The 18,042-nt window shown below is 32.5% G+C and overlaps 1 protein-coding gene across 1 annotated transcript in view; it reads left to right on the forward strand.

Moving 5' to 3' along the window:
- The first annotated feature begins 4,848 nt into the window (after positions 1-4,848).
- LOC132738328 (polyribonucleotide nucleotidyltransferase 1, mitochondrial-like) overlaps positions 4,849-18,042 on the forward strand; it is a 31,566-nt gene continuing 18,372 nt past the window's right edge. Inside the window, exons 1-11 of the mRNA XM_060725809.1 lie at positions 4,849-5,020; positions 8,790-8,847; positions 9,784-9,861; positions 10,307-10,412; positions 11,007-11,056; positions 11,858-11,921; positions 12,384-12,560; positions 13,304-13,487; positions 14,547-14,598; positions 15,840-15,897; positions 17,219-17,318. Coding sequence (XP_060581792.1) covers positions 4,875-5,020; positions 8,790-8,847; positions 9,784-9,861; positions 10,307-10,412; positions 11,007-11,056; positions 11,858-11,921; positions 12,384-12,560; positions 13,304-13,487; positions 14,547-14,598; positions 15,840-15,897; positions 17,219-17,318 — 1,073 coding nt within the window. The 5' untranslated portion in view covers positions 4,849-4,874. The remainder of the gene's footprint in view (positions 5,021-8,789; positions 8,848-9,783; positions 9,862-10,306; positions 10,413-11,006; positions 11,057-11,857; positions 11,922-12,383; positions 12,561-13,303; positions 13,488-14,546; positions 14,599-15,839; positions 15,898-17,218; positions 17,319-18,042) is intronic.

Below are 18,042 nucleotides of genomic sequence, written 5' to 3' on the forward strand. Positions count from 1 at the left end.
CGGAGAAATACGGTTGCTTAGGTTTCGCAGTACTAAAACATTTACATTTAACTCCCGTCATATGTCGTCTGTGTATACTTAAAATATGATATATTTCTATCAATAAAACTATTAACAGTTTGTTGTAAAAGAAATGTTCCATGTAAAACACTTCCTGTAGGTTTGAATACTCCAATCAATATTTGTGTTCTATATGTGTAGAATAGAATAGAATAGAATAATTTTATTTCACCAATCAAGGGTCATACTATATGACATATATAATCACAAGCATAAAACATAAGGCATGAAACAAAATATATCAACCAACAAATTGTGTATTGTATGGTAGAAATGAAGACAATAAAGTAACTAAAGCTTAATTCGTATTATTGGAAAAACAAATAACACAGGCATAGTAATGTTAAAATAAGAAGTAAATAAATAAAACAGTATTAAAAAAAAAAAAAAAAAAAAAACCACTAATTACTCATTCGATATTCAAGTACAATAATATACATTCAATGGTCTGACAAATTTTTATTACTAATAGTACTACCTAACATAAGATTTCTTTTATTATAAATTTCGAGTAGGTATTTAGAAAAGACATTCAAGACTCTAGGGTCTTCCGAGGACATTAACCAAACAAATTTCTGCTTATTATTCAACATACAAAAGTTCTTATTTGATATTTCAATTTGTCTAAATAGTAGTTCTCTATTACTATCAAATTTTGTACAACACATGGAAAAATGAATTTCATCTTCTACAAGATTGGAAGAGCAACAGTTACAATACCTTTGATTTACTGGGATCTTTTTATATCTGCCTGTTTTTATATTCAATCTGTGTGCACTTACTCTAAACTTGGTGAAGAAAGTTCTTATATCTTTGTCCTTAATATGTCTAAAGTACACTTCTCTACAAAACCTTTGCTTAAACAAAGAGTATGTTCTAAGTTTCCCTTCAGTACCTGTGTATGTATTCTGGGCTTAATGAGGATCCATCCGACCTTTCAAGCACTCAGAGTACGGACCCGGACATGTCATCATTCATGTCTGCTAACATTTACATCTAGATTCGGGATTATTTTCATTCAATATTTCAATGTCCCATTCATGAAAGTTAAATATTCCAAAAGTATCTTTTGTGTCTTTTTAATACATTAAATTATAATTATGACAGTTTAGACATTACTTTTGCAGTATTATCCTCCAAATGAAGCAGAAACTAAGTACATGTACATTCAATGCGAGTTCAATGCGAGGGATCACTTTGTATCCAGACTTTTTGAAAGTCCACACGGCAAGCCAAACAAATGTGCAAATTATAGTTAGTGTTGGCAGATTAAAATGTTCCTAAAACATTTACAAATTAAACAATCTGAAGCTGACATTATTTTCATGTTTATGATTTTTTTAGTCAAGTCGGGTATGTAAAATATTAATAAATACATATACTTCAAGAACGTCAGTTGAAAAACAGCAATTTGAAAATTATCTCACACTTTCAAATATTGAATTTTAGACTGATACATGTATTAAAAACAATGTATTTTGAGCATACACTTTCATTTTTCCAGTTAAATTCATATAAAATGATCTATTTTACTCGAGTATTTTTCAGGGTCATTTATTTGAATGTGTGAGGAAAACTGTTTGTAGTTTTAATTTTGAATTATCTGCCTTTATCTGCGGGCCAAAAAAAATGGGAGGGGTGGGTGAGAAAATACCTACTGTCAACGGTAATCCAACAAGGCAGACATCACAAAACATGCAAACATTCAAAACAAGTAACAATACAGACATGAAAAACGCGTGAAGGAACACAGACGGGTACCGCCTTGGAACGGTCGGTAGTAGTTAAATCACCGGGGAGTTTAAACCGGTTTTGGGCGCACCAAGCCTCACTCTTAGCCCCAATATGTTCCTAAATGACACAAAAGTGTAAATAAGCCTTCGACATCAAAATAAGCCTTAAAATATACGTGTACCACCAATGTCATAACAGGAATATTTGCCAAAATGGTGAACATATATCTTTATACAACTTCCATGGTCAAATTACCATATCATTAACAAAAAACACAAAGCAGGTTAATTTAACTTGAATTATAATTTATCTTTCTTTTAATATGAAGGACACTTTAATTCAAAACAAAAGCAACTTTATGCGTGTGGGGGCTCAGTTAGTGATATATTTCCGATCCGAGTGTTCAGCACGACATCATTGTTTTGTTTCTTGTACTAGTATTTGTTTCTCCCATTTGATCTTTTTCCTTGATCTTCCTTTATTCACCATTGAATATATCACACTAAGGATTTGTTGCTTGTTTTTGTCTTTTGACGTCTTCAAGACCTGTAACCCCCTTTTCAAAATTTCATTTTATTAATCCCATTGAATTATTCTCTCGTTTATTAATATTTAAGCAAGAAATAATTTTATAAGATATGATAGTTCAAACATTCGAAGTATGTTCAAGAGTGACTACATGTACAAATAAGGTAAACTCGTTTTTGATTGGTGTCCTACTGTGCTCCTTGCCGATGGTCCTGTGTTGCTGGCTTTTAATGGGGGCTACCTATTGTGAATGTCGCATATCCTTGTTGAGCTGTGTTAAATGGAAAAAAAACACAATCAAATAGGGGAGACACATGTCAGTTATAAAAACTATAAACAGAACTTTCTAAATTGTTAAACGATAAAAAAGAATGAATGGGTCATTCTACAGTAAACATATTATTGTCTATTTATAAATTAGCACGGTTAACATGTTTTTCATCAGATACCTACATCATGTATATATAACAATAAGTTAACACATGTGCATATATGTATTGCAAATAGCAAAACGTTAGGACAGTATGAGACATTAATTTTCCCAAACTGTTAAAAATAAGTTTCTTTCTTTTAAATTACCCATACGTATCCCTTTTTTATTTTCCCCTTTAAAGGGATTCAAAAAAATTTAGAGTTTTAATTGTTTTGCTTTCCTGGGGAAAAATACTTTTTTCGGAAAGGGAGATGTATATATAGTTAAAAAAAAATTCCCAGATTTTAACTATTATTTAAAATTCACGAACCGATTATTTAGTTTGGGCCCCCCGTGGCCCAGAAATGATAATCATTTATTTGGCCCAAATAAACACGACACGGGACCCCAAAAGAAAAAAATTTACGTCATATTTTACGTCATCAAAACAGCTAGCTTTAAAAGTGAAAGTAGGTTTTAAGCACGAATCGCTTGATTTGATTATGAGAACCCTAAGCTTAATTTGTACAAACACAGTTTTATTGCAATTGGAACGATAAAAATACGACATATTTCATTTTGATAAAATAAAACGTTTTTCTTGATTATACACATAGAAGGGAAACAACTCTTTAGAAGTTACTGTACCGTGGAAATCTACAGAGATAGGAATTGCAACGAAAGATAAATCAAAATTATCATGTGTAAAAGACATTCATACACGTCATAGACGGGCCGGATAGTAATAATCGGTCCTGAAATGAATAATGCCCTCGGGGCCATTGTTCATTTTGCGGGCCGATTATCACCTTCCGGCCCTACTCTGCCGTGTATTAATCTCTTATTCATTGAATACCGCCTAAGCTTGTGATAGGGATTTGAGAGATGTTGCACTTTTACATAGTATCTCATAAACAGAGTCGATCATATCTAGTCTGCATTTTTCTTATAATATTTTTGTTCATATTGCTTCTGAGGTATCATCCATTTAATGTCTCAGGTATTTTACATAGATATGAAAATATACACTAAAAGTTCCTCTTAAAACACAAAATGTATCCATTCTGATAAAACGGCGATGAAAGAAAACAGCAAAATAAGGTGTAAATAAATAATTTAAATGCTTTTACACATTGGAAAATGAGGCATAAGAAAGGATTGTCGTTTTGACTGTTATTTAGGGATTCTTTATTTCTCTCTATTGTGTCAGATTTTGTTGGAGGCTCAGGCCAGTGAACATCGCTTTTCCTTTTCGATTACAGTTCACGTATCTAATTTTTTAGAAAATATGTTGTCTGACGTGCGTTTCATGACAAGTCTCCTGTCCAACTTAGCAATCACTATGAACTTGTTATTTGGAAGGTTAAGGGGTTAAGTAAAGTTCCTTTCTATTCCTGAAACTGAAAATTATCCCATCATTATAATGATGACAATCCTCTTTTGAATTTTAACAAGCTTTTTATTGGATATTCCAGAGGCATAAATAATAGAGATAGGCAACTTCCTAGCAAGTTAAGTTATCGCATGTGTTTGCTAAACTTACAATTAAGTTGTAGCAAGTAAAACTTATTAACCAGTTATCAAAATGCAGTAAAATAATACATTTTCTGAAAGCTTATACATTTGTCTATGGCCGTAGTTTATAACATTTACAGTTACTATTCAAATGAAAACATTATTTTTTAAGAGAACTACTTGTTAACTTTTGTTAGGTAACTATGCATATGACCATAAACTGGCTCAGAGTACGTTATTTTAAACAAAAGTCATATGAATTTATAAATTTACCAATATTTTAACACGCAGCAATAGATAATTTGTATGCTTCAAATGGTGTATACAATAAAGGATCAAATCTATTGCTAGAACATGACAAATTGTTCACTTTTTGTTAGGCGTGTGTGATATTTCAGTGGTGTAACAGTATATTATAGGGGAGCTGTTTATGTCTGTTATCTACATCTCTCGTATTCAGATTTTGATATTAGTATAACTAAATGAATTATATAGAAGGTCTTTCAAATGTATGTATTAATAATTATGTGACATACATGTATGAGATGCACTCTTCAGAAGGTCTATTTAGTACTTTGAAACCTGTCGGATATTTACAGTATGGTGAGGTGATTAAGTTTTAAAGATGGCAGCCTGCATGGGTTATTGGCAAAGACGCTTCTTCTTTTTCTTATCTTCAACTAGACATCGATCAAAATGTCATATTTACAGAAGATATTTGAACACCCGAACTCGTCGATCAATCGAAATTGATATCAGCCCCCAAAACAAGTAAGTATTAGACATATTTGTTTTGTAACATGTTTTCGCGATTTAGTGAACTCGTCCCGTGGTCAACTCGTCCCGTCTTTTTGGTCAACTTGTCCCGTGGTCACCGCGTTCCATGGTCAATTCGTCCCCTATCTCGTCCCCTATTTTTATTTAAATGGTATTAGGCAAAGCCTTTGAACGGGAAAATCGTAAAAAATGTTTCTTTCATTTTTCTGTTCTAAGACTTAAGGTGTCATGAACACTCGACGATTATTAATATGAAATTAGGCAAAGCCTATGAACGGGGAAGTCGTTAAAAATTCCTTTCATTCTTTCCGTTTTAAAGGTGTCATTGGGTATAACATGCACCGCTTCTGTTTTCAATCGGAACACTCGACGATTATTATTTATCAGAAAAGTTGAGATTTGTTCCCTTATCGGAATACCCCGCCTATTATCATTGAGTTACATTGTAAATGGCGGCGCCCGACTAGAAACTGACACTGAAAATTTCATTGATAGGTATAGAATTCTATATATTTTTTAATTGTTTTTTATTTGATTTTCTTTTAAATATACACATGTAGTCTATAGCCGGGCAAGCCAAAGCCCGGACCCGGGAGGTCTTTGACTTCCCCGTAATAATCTGAAAAGTTGAGATTTGTTCTGTTATCGGAATACCCTGTCTATTATCATTGAGTTACATTGTAAATGTTGGCGGCCAACTAAAACTGACACTGAAAATATCATTGATAGGTATAGAATTCTATATATTTTTTAATTGTTTTTTATTTCATTTTCTTTTAAATATACAGGTGTATTCTATAGCCTGGCAAGCCAAAGCCCAGGCCCGATTTGTAGGCCCGTCTTTGACTTCCACGTATTAATATTTGATACATTATCAGAGAGTTTAAGATATATCATCGGGTGTCCTAAATTTGCCCTGTCCTAGAGTCAACACCCTTACTGTGTAATGTCAGAAAGTCTCAGCAAATGTCAGTAATAATAAAGAAAACAGTTATATATTTTTATACATTAAAGTAAATTTAATGTATCTGCAAAATTTCTTTATCATAGAACGCTTAGATCATAAGGAAATATAGTGTATCAAACTAGCACTGTAAAATGCTTAGGGTAACGAATCATGACCACCCGAGGATATCTTTAGAAATCCTTGCAAGAGAATTATTGAAATTGACACTGGGATACATTTTTACCTTTTCGTGTGCTACATAGATACCTATATTACAAGTAATATGGTTTAAGTTGAGGTTTATCTTTTCGCAATCATAATCATATGCATTATCTGACAACTTGGTTATTTTATCAACTTGCATACAAAAAACTTGATCACATGTCAATAGCATTTATTGTTTAAAACAGAACATATCTTTATACTTTATACTTAAAGCTGCATGCCTCCAGATGAGCCAAAATATTTCAAGAAAATCAATATTGAGAAAAATGCACTAAACTTTTAAGAAAGATAAAAACATTCAAGATCCAAGTTATATTTTACATGTTATGTGCGGTTTAAGACTGATTTTGCAGTATTTTATCACCATATTTCTACTGCGTTACTAACGCAGTAAGGGCTGTTTTTGCATATCTTGACCACTTTTTGTTAATTTTCGTGGATTGTAAGTGCCGATTGCAATATGTTAATTACTTTATTTGTTCACCTCACAATATTTTACTTTTAAATACATTTCCAAAATGTTCATGAAAATTAACATGAATCTGGAGGCGTGCTGCTTTAAATAATGCTTGTCTTTAATTTGAAATTCAACAATTCATGTGAAAACTATGCCAAAATTATTATAAAATCACGGACTGTAATTACCGTAATTCAAGTATGTGATAGAATATAATATTAAATTCAATATGTTTACTAGTATTATATATAAAACAACAACAACAAAAATCTGGAACTCTTTAATTATAACTCCATCTTGACTAATTAATTGAGTTATTGCCCTTTGTTACTTTTCCTTGTCTGGAGCATAACTTGAAAACTACTGGTTGGAATTCAAAACAACTTCATACAATTGTCAAGCACAATAAGGGGAAGTGCAATGTACAAAAACCATAACTCTATCTAAATTAATTACAGAGTTATTGCCCTTTGTTACTTTTCCATTGCTTTTTTTGTCCGTAGCATAACTTGAAGACTAATAGTTGGAATTCAGTTCAACTTCATACAATGATCAAGCACATTGAGAGAAAGTGCAGTGCACAAGAACCATAACTCAATCTTGACTAATTACAGAGTTATTGCCCTTTGTTACTTTTCCTTGATAAACTTGAAAAATTTAACGCTAAATTGTTATCCTGAAAATTTTATGCTTAGACTAGGTCTAGGGACCTACTCACATGGTTAAGATATTTGACCGGATTTTGAAATTCCAAAGATGGATTCTTTGATATTTTAATATCCCTTTGGCCAGTGGGATATTTATCCCTCGGGTCAGAATCTTGCTTCTATGTTAAAACCAGAAACAGGCCTGCCTGTGGTGAAACTTTGATTTAGGTGTTCAGGATTCCTGGGATTCTAGCCAAGAATTTCAGAAGGCACATTGCAAAGAAAACTTATTGGGCAATACCCTTGGCTAAGAATGTTGTGAACTTATACTGGTTGGGGACAATCATCTGGACACTTTTTGAACATTTTTACATGCAGATTTCTTAATTTTAAAGCTAGCGATATCAATATATGAGACAGTACAGCTAGGTTCTTCTCTTGACGTTGATTTAATCAAGATAAAAGATGGGGTGTTTTAATCTTTTTAGCATGATCAGGCCTCGACAAATCAACTTGCCTTCTAGCATTTGCTAGTGAAAGTTTGGGTCGGGTAAGAAAAAGGTTGATGAAACTCTCCTGGCAGGGAGAGAAAGGTTCTTCCGATCCAAATGATGTTTCTTTAAACATTAATAAATCAAGTTATTCGGTAAAAGCATCAAACTGCAGACATCATTTCAATCGTAAAACTGTCAAACGAAAACTGGAAATTGACCTTATGACTAAGTATAAAACTTTATCGAACGTGTAAGATGAATCGATTTGATGACAGCAGCATTTGACAATGTTTTATACATACGCGTTTGGTAATGTTTTATACTGAGCCATGTGGTTGATTTATTAGCAGAGTGTATTAAAATTTGAATGAAATAAGTAATCGGGCTATGTCGAAAATCATATATTAAAAGAATGAAAAGTATTATAAACAATATGTTATTGTAGCCGATTATACCGATATAGACCGGTAAATAGTAAATTTTAGTCTTTTTGATTTAAACAATTTTTTTCTGTCAAAATGCAGGACAAGTACATTTTATTAAGGGCAAGGAAATTTGTATGGTCACTTGCCCTGCAGGGGATAAATCGCCCTGCATGTCGAGTGACACTAGAAAAAGTCATCAAGGCCTGATGATATACAATATTAATTTCAGCAGCAAATGCTGAAGTTTTTGACATTCTATAATAGTGGGGTGTGAAAGATGGTCTCTGCTGTGAAAATAGTGCAATTGGTGATACAAGCATGAAACTTTCAGGGAAACTTTCAAAAAATCATCTTTAGACCATGCAGATTCAAAAAGTGAAGTGGGCCCAAAAATTTTCAAGATGGCCGCCATATAAATTTGACGTCGTGTACATAATAGCTCATTCAGTTATTTTTTTGTACAGACCTGAAACTTGCTCTGTGTACAATGTACTTTATAATGGTTGCTTATTCTGACTAAATGTAAAGCCAGATAAATGTGTCTTTTTACATGTCTTGTTCATTTTTAGGATGCTTATTGAAATTGGGAGCATGGCAAGATTTGCAGATGGCTCCGTTGTAGCTAAGGTAATTGATACATTTTACCTATTAACATTATCTTAAAGCTTGATATAACATTTTACTTGTATGGACTTGAGCGATTTTAGGCTGGCTAATTGAAAGAAGCAAACAAACAGTATTTTATATAAGGCCTAAGTATATGATTGTACAGATTCTTTTTGAAGAACATATTTTACCTAGAAGTATAAATGCCAGTTTTCAATATGTTGTCACTGTCTCTAAATCATGACAACTTATTTCACATTTCAGAGTTAATTACTTACATTAATTACAATAACAACAAAATTTTAATAACATAAAGTAATAAAGATTGCTAATTTGCTTGAGTAGTAAGGCTCCCACGTTTACGATTTTATGTAAACGTTTACACGATTGCTAAGAACCGAAACGATACCGTTTAAACGGTGGTACTTCTATGTGCTATACTACACCATGTATTCAAGTCGCCAAATGATGACTTACTTTTATTTTTAACACAAGTACAAATAATAATGTTCAGGGCTCATCACGATTAAGTCGGCACATATTTTTTGCATTGTATTCTCATTTCGCTCTTTTGAAAGATCAAAGGAAAATCAACTTGACCAAAAATGTCACGAGCGATTATTGCACGGTAATGCTGTGTGGAGGGTTGTAAGTACCTATTTTCCGTATTTTACTTTGGAATAAATCAATTACAATTTATAGAATTTATGATTACAGGCAATGATTAAGATGTTTTGTAAGACGATATGGTCATTTTGATTAAACGGTAAAAAAATCATAAACATTTACGACTGAAAATCGAAACGAATCCGTTTAAACGTGTAACCGTGGGGGCCTTATTGAGTAGGAAAATAAAATATCCCTGATAGACTTATTTGATATGTTACGCTATAGTTATTAAGATTACAAGTTTTAATAGACAGTATATCAAATTCTGTATTAATGCAATTTTTTCAGTGTGGTGATACTGCTGTACTTGTGGCTGTAACCAGCAAATCAGACACCAATTCCAGTGCACAGTTTTTACCTCTAACAGTGGGTATTTTATTAAATCCTTTGTCATCAACATAGTGTCATTCTAGTGGGCACTGAAATCCAGGTTGACTCACTGCACTCTGAAAGTAGTCCGTCATCCCTGTAACTGTTAATGAACGTTTCAGATTTGTAGCAGGACAGTATTCATATGTTATATAAATATAATCCTTGGTGTAGAGTCAGAGCTCCATAAAGTATAATCAGTTATGTGTAAAACAGCAATTACACTGTTATTTATGCATTAGATACGCTTTACAATTTCATTCATCTGTAGGAACATTGCTCAATTTTAAATTCACGCTTTTCATATACATGCAACTCTTAATATGAGGCTCTTGAAGGCACTTTGCCAGTATAAAATTCCAGATACATGACTATTGTATTTTAATTTGACACTAAACAAGGCCTAAACAGTTATTAAGGACAGTTCTATTTCGTACTTTAGGTAGATTACAGGCAGAAATATGCAGCTGCTGGACGTATACCCACTAACCATTTACGACGTGAACTAGGGCCGTCGGACAAAGAAATATTGACAAGCAGAGTAATAGGTAAAACTTTTGTTTGTTTTTGTTTGTTGCTTGGTGTCTTCAAGTTAATATCAGTAATGTTGGGGATAAAGAAATTCTTGTGAGGTGGTTTGTAGGTGTGAGATGGTATATTGTATGTTTTCTTACTTTTCAATCAAGCAGTTCAAATCCTTTTTAAGATAAAAGAAATAAATTTGCTCTTCATTACTGGATAAGAAACCCTTAAAAATGTCTAGTTAAAACAGCTTAATAAATTGAAGAAACTTGCTTTGTTTAAAATCTTGAAAATATACAAATATTTTAGTCTTTTTTGAGTGAGAGAAAAATATTTTGAAATTATGCCCTTTTTTTCGACTAAAACCTACTTATCATCCTATACCCTTTGAGATAATGCTTTGAAAGTTTAAGTACCTATTAGTGACCGTCAACCTCACTTTCTGGCAAGCACACTATTTTACGACCAGCTATTGTTTAGATGAAAGAAATTACTTTGTTCCTCCTGTGAAATATGGTCATGATCTAAATAAGGGATAAATCTGTAATTAGTCTGTTACATATTTGTTTTAGCTTGATTGTGATGAAACTAATAAAAGTTGTTTTTTTCGTCTGTTTCAGATAGATCTTTAAGGACACGCTTTCCTAGTGATTATTTTTTTGAGACTCAGGTAATTGATTAACATCAGAGACTGAAACTGAAATTTCTGATTTTTTCCATAGAGCTTTTATTAGCTTGGCAATTCCAAAAACAGGGAGAGCTGTTGATCTCAATCCTCGTTGCCGTTACACTTTGGTTTTAAGATTTTGCAAGTTTTGTGAGTGACTGTTTAACTACTGAAGGGAATGGACAATTGTTCTCTGCGATTATCATTATCTAATATGATGGGCACAGGCTTCTTAACTCTCTAACATAAAAGGCACAGGCTTCGTAGCTCTCAGTTACGTTTTTACAGAGTTATGTCTCTTTTCTCCCTGTCAAGAACTGAGAATAGTCAAGCACAATGTCTTAGTACAGCTCTTGTTAACTAATATCCTAGTTAGTTAGTGTGTAGGTATTTGACATAACCCTTGTTTGGTCAAGATTCTAAAATGGTCTATATAACTAAAGATTAACATATAATTATTTTCTTTACCTCATAATTATTCAATGTTTATGAGGAGCATTTAAGCAACTAAAAGGGGCATCAATCTCTGTCAGAAATATTCATGTATTATGTGAGGAAACTAAATAGTGTTAAGTATGTGTTTTAACTTTGGTTTCATTTTATATCAATAATGATGTACTTAAGGGCCTGCAGCACCAGCCTGCAATATTTGAAAGATTGAACTTTTCTGTTAGTCTTGTACATTGAGTCAGTGACCTTGTGACCTAAATCTTATTCAATGAAAGAAAGAATGTGAGGTTTATTAGTATTGGTGTTGTATCAAGTATTATTTATTTCACAAATATATTATGCAATATTTTTCAGATCACTTGTAACATGTTATCAATTGATGGGGTCAATGACCCAGATATCGCAAGTATTAATGCTGGTAAGTGTTTTAGCCGTAATAGTATATATATTGTTTTAAGAGATGAGTTTTATTTTTGTTCATTTTATTCAGTTTTTAATTAATATCTTTTCAAAAAAGCTTTTTTTTTTGTCTTTCAAAGAAATTATTGCTACTGTTTGGGCATTAGTTTTTCTCTGTGGGCAATTCCTCTTACATCTCTAAAGGGATTTCTAAGTACCTTGTCAGATATTTTCACAGTTTGGTGATTTGAAAATTTTTGCAGAATCATGGCACTTTTTTTTTTTTTTTTTTGTTTTTTTTTACATATGTGATTTTTTAGAGAAATACTTCTCTGATTCTACAACTCTTTATATAAGAGATTTCAACCAAACTTTCATTGAACATTAGGGACATAATTGTAGGTTATTTTTATGATTCATTTTTGTCAGAAAATCCAGTTTTGTTATGATTCCTGTCACTATCTAATTGTGTTATTTACAGCTTCTGCAGCACTTTGTATTTCTGATATACCTTGGAATGGACCAGTGGGAGCAGTAAGGGTTGGTCTTTTAAAGGGAAAACTTGGTAATGGTCGTTTTGTCATTAATCCTTCACGGAAGGAACAAAGTGAAAGTGATCTTAATTTAGTTATTGCAACAGATGTAGACGACAATGTAGGTAAGTTGCTCTAACAAGATGAATGTTTGTTTTGTTCTTTTATGAAGAAATCTCATTATTTTCTCTAAAAAAAGATGCTTGCTGTATTATTACAAATTGGTTTTAAATATTTCTGACGGTTATATGGCCGTATATAAACGGTTGTAACCATTGTTTGCAATATAACCCGTGACCACTTCCAAGCAACATGCACTTGAAATCTTATGAATGTGACACATCCTACATTACAAAATGGATTTCCTTAAACTTAGGTTAAGGATTTGTTTTAGCATGACTGTGATAATGCATCTTTAGACAAAAAACTACAATTTCTCCCCTCTATACAGCAATTATGGGTTATTGGCCAATCTGGCCAGGTGACCGCTGAAAATGGGTGATCTTTAGTACAAGTTCGACTGTAAATACTACTCGCATCACAAAAATACAGTCAGAATCTACATATTGACAGCTTGGTAGTGGGTTGAGTTGATTCATGCTGAGTTAGCTAAAGGTTGAGTGGACCTTTTACCCTGACAGAGTGGCTTGTTGGGGTGTCTTATCCAGGACAATGGCAGTTCTAGTTTTACCTTTATCGCAACATTATTAATATACAGTGATACATATACCTGTATTAACAAAGTACTTCCCATAGTAAAAGGTATAGCAATGTTATCACTTAGATTTGTGGGGCTGAATTTTCACTATTGCAGTTCATTGTATATAATAATAATGTTTTGATGTTGTTTTTTATTGTGATATTTCAGTAATGTTAGAAGGGGAAGCAAACAATATACCATATCGGGAATTTACAGATGCTGTCCATTATGGTGCACAACATGCAACACATATTGCAAAACAATTTCAGAAGTTTCTAAATGGAAATGTATATAAGAGAAAATATTTTCAACCAAGTCAATTGCCAGAGGAAATGTTTAAAGATATTGAATTGTAAGGATTTTTTCTGTTTGTTTCTATCTTTTTCAAATTTTTTCTAGTTAAATATGAATTAAGTATTTGCCTTAGTGTAATGCTGTAGAAATATTTAAGTGAAGTTGGCATATGCCAGATTTGTTACGTGCCCATTCAAGGGTATATAGTGAGTAAACAGGTGAAAGTCAAAAGAAGTTTGCATTTCTCACATGAACGATAAATTAATTTATTACATGGCCAATAAAATTTCTGTTAATACCCATCAGATTTACCTGTAACATTCGATTTATAAAAAAGAGTGGGGCAATCTTTTTATATTTCAGAGAGATTTGTATTCTATCCTAACATTTTTCAATATCAACTGTCAGTCAATGAAAATATGAGCATAATGTGTCACTTTAAGTGACAGATAGGTTGAATTGGAGCTTTTGCATATGTCTTTACTATATTTAGATGTCTTAACACCTAACTGAAACAAAATAATAATTTTGATAGCAGAGAAACTTTTGTCTGTTTGCCCCATGACATTTGTTTACGGAACATTGGTTAACCACCATATTTGTTTACAGAACATTAGGTCACCAATTCTGGTCATGCCCATGACTGAAAAGGTATTTGCTAATTTTTCATTATCTGTCAATATTTGAGTGATAGATTAAACATAATTTATGTTTCCGATTCTTATGTTACATAATGTTCTTTTGAACCTTTGTTACTATTTCCATTATGCTTAAAGAATTTTTTTTTGTGTAACATTGTGGTAACATTTTGTCACAATTCCTGCAAGCATATCAGGAAATGAACCATTGGAATCAGAAAATATTTGCCTAGAACATGGTATTTGTTTATTATTCAGTATTAAAGAAAAATATAAGGAATTAATAGAAAATATATTTTAAATCATGGGCGTGACCATTTGCAGTGCCCCAATATTACCGTAAGCAGTGCTCACATAATCACCCACCCAGTTGGCCAATTGTTAGTTTGAGTTAGATTTGTAGAAAACTTCAAAATTGTGAGCGACTTGGGGCCATCTTGACTATCTTACTTTTTTAATAACTTTATTTATAATTCCAGGAAAGCATCTGAAAGTATTAATGAAATTTTAAATACAGCTAGCCATGATAAAGTAAGTATTATTTTTCATTATTGCCATTAATTCCTGTCATCTTTTATGCCAAATTATGGTGAAAATTAGATTCAAAAGGGTCTATTTTTAAGACAGAAAATACACAACAGATAGGCATAAAATGATTTTGATGAAAAAAAATCAAAATTTATTTGAATGACTTTCCTTTATTGTAAGTGATGTGCTGTTAAAGACACATTATGCCTCAGAAACAAATGAATATCGTTTTCTTAAGGAAGGGAAAATATGAGTTTTATTATGTTTATTGAATTGATTAAGAACATGTAAGCAGCATATCACATGAAGAAAGTAGCACCCTATATGAAATTATTTGTCATAAAAAGTAGCAAAATTTATCAATGTTAACAAAGTAGTATTTTTGACTAAATGTTCTATTTGCTGAAATGCAACAGGAGCAATAGATAGTTTGGATAATTGGTCAAAGAGTAACCTTTCGGAAACTAACAAGAGGACAAAAATAATAAGGTTTTGAGAAATATAAAAGACCACATCTGAGGCATAATGTACCTTTTAAAATATGCATTGTCTCAATCATGATATTAAAAATGTTAACTGGCTCAATATATTGTCTGCTGTAAGGATTTTGATGCATAAACAGTCTGAACCATACAAATCAGTATAAATCTGAAGCTGATATTTTGATTAATTAAACTTATAAGGACATAAGATAAACTAGAAATGTGTCGTCACACCACAGATTCCTCCGCATGCAGCCAAAATTTCAAATGTTATAACAATATTTAAATTCAAATTTGTTTGCACAAACTATTTTTTACAGTCTAAGTTTAAAGCCCTTAAACTATTCAATGTTAACACAAACCATAAAACTTTTCAGTGTTAACCTAATTGAATATTGCATATTTGTAGCCGAGATAATGACTACATATATTTCCACAAAAGTATGAGTGCCGAAACTGAAAGTTTCAAATTTTTCCCTAAGTTCAAAAGATAACTTTGTCCAAATTTGCATATTTGTGTTGTTGGTTTTGTACCTCACATAGCCCAATACTTACTAAATAACCAGCAAGGCTGACAGTTGACACCACTTTTTTTACCCTGTTTTTTGTATGCAAAACTTGGATAATCTAATAGACCAATGGCCTTAAGTTTTCCAAATTAGTAAACACAACTTACTATGATTTTAAAACTTTGGATAAAAATCACAATTGCAATGAAGTGAGGCACGTACAGTAATCATTATGCTTCTTTTGTGATTTCAGATATCAAGGGATAGAAGCTTGCAAAATACAAGATTTAAAGTAATAGAAAACCTATCAAGTACGTATCACATTTATATCACTAATCTTTCAAATTTCTGGCAAACTGGGTAGAAAGAATGGGAGGGGAGAAATGTCCTAACACCAGGTATATCCACTTTCCCCTTTTTCAACTAAGATTTTTTTGCCGTGGTGTTAAACACCATTTCTTGAATATCTTCAAATTTGGAATACTTATACACTATCAAAATTGGAATGCATTGTTTAAGAAATAATCCTGAAAGTAGTAATTTCCCTTTTTTGAAATAATATATATATCTTGAAAATGGTTTATTAGATTTGTTGGTTGTTGTTACAGTAAAGCTTTTAAGAAAAAGAATGTTTATGCTGTCTGTCCATTTGCTCCAAAATAAAACTCATTTACTACTTCATTGATATTTTTAGCTCACCTGTCACTTAGTGACAGGATGAGCTTTTGTGATCGCTTTTCGTCCGGCGTCCGGGCGTCCGTCCGTAAACTTTACTTTAAATGACATCTCCTCATAAACCGCCAATTTCATCCAAACTTCACAGGAATGTTCCTTTGGTGGTCACCTTCTTTTAAAGAACTCAGAGAGCTAGAGCTAAGATATTTAGCATGAAACATGTTCTAATGGGTGTCTACCAAGTTTATTCAAATAAAAGCCCTTGGGTTAAAATTGGCCCTGCCCCGGGGGTCATTGATTTTCCTTATATGTGTATAGCAAAAACTTAAAAAAATCTTCTTTGAAAAAACCCAAATAGCTAGAGTTTAAATATTAAGCATGAAACATCTTCTAGTGAGTGTCTACAAAGTTTGTTCAAATAAAAGCCCTGGGGTCAAAATTGGCCCTGCCCCGGGAGTCATTGATTTTCCTTATATTTGTTATAATAGCAAAAACTTAAAAATCTTCTTTGAAAAAAACCAAATAGCTAGAGTTTAGATATTAAGCATGAAACATCTTCTAGTAAGTGTCTACAAAGTTTGTTCAAATAAAAGCCCTAGGGTCAAAACTGGCCCCGCCATAGGGGTCTCATTGTTTTTTACGATATGTGTATAGCAAAAACTTTAAAAAATCTTCTTTTAAAAAACCCAATGAGCTAGAGCTTAGATGTTTAGCATGAAACATCTTCTTATGGGGGTCTACCAAGTTTGTTCAAATAAAAGCCCTTGGGTTAAAATTGGCCCTGCCGGAGGGGGAAGGGGGGGGGGGCCTTTATACAGGTGAGCGACCTCAGGGCCATCATGGCCCTCTTGTTTTGATTTGTACAGGATTAAAATTTTGATAACTTCCTGTATTTAAATAATGGAAATACTGCACTCCACAATGTATACAAAAACGATGTTTGTTTTGTTTTTACAGATAAGTATCAGAGCAAAGAAGAGGTTCAAGAATTGCATTTAGTTTACAATGCTGTCGTTAAAAAATTGATTAGAGAACAGATTATATTTCAAGGTGTTAGGTGAGTTAGACTATACTGTTTTAATGGCCCCTTGATTTATTGTTCTGGAACTGTTTTGTCTGACCATCAGTCTGTCAGATTGTACTAGCAGTTAGATATATCTTAAGTTAATATACGTGGGGGCGTCCATGGCCGAGTGGTTAAGGTCGTTGACTTCAAATCACTTGCCCCTCACCGTTGTGGGTTCGAATCCCGACAGGGACTTTGAATTCTTTCATGTGAGGAAGCTGAAATAATGCATGGAAGGGCACCTGAGGTCTTCCTCCACCAGTAAAGCTGGAACATCGCGATATGACCTATACTGTATCAATGTGACGTACAACCCAAAACAAACAAACAAAGTTAATATACTTGTTCGTTAGGATTCATAATATGCTTGCAAACCAATACTATGCCAGCAATATTAGAAAATTTAATAATTTAAAGACGTTTTCAGGAGTTTTCATATAGACATATAGGCAAAATAAAAAGTTTTCAGTAGAATTTCTTTAAACTTGGCATGTTATAAGAACATTTTAAACGGAAAAAAATTTGGGGTCAGCGTTCTCATTTTCAAGTTATCTGCCTTTGAATTGGACTTATTTTTAAAATTAAAGGGGAAAGATCTGTTATCTTTATTCTAAAAAAACAGGGCCAAAATTTTAAAAGAAATTTTTATAAAACATTTTTAAATTTTTTGACCACCCCGGGGAGAGGGGTTAGAGTCGATGTTTCTAACCCTTTT

Source organism: Ruditapes philippinarum, unplaced genomic scaffold, assembly GCF_026571515.1.
Source record: "Ruditapes philippinarum isolate M1 unplaced genomic scaffold, ASM2657151v2 ctg195_1_1_1_1, whole genome shotgun sequence".
Taxonomy (NCBI): Eukaryota; Metazoa; Mollusca; class Bivalvia; order Venerida; family Veneridae; genus Ruditapes; species Ruditapes philippinarum.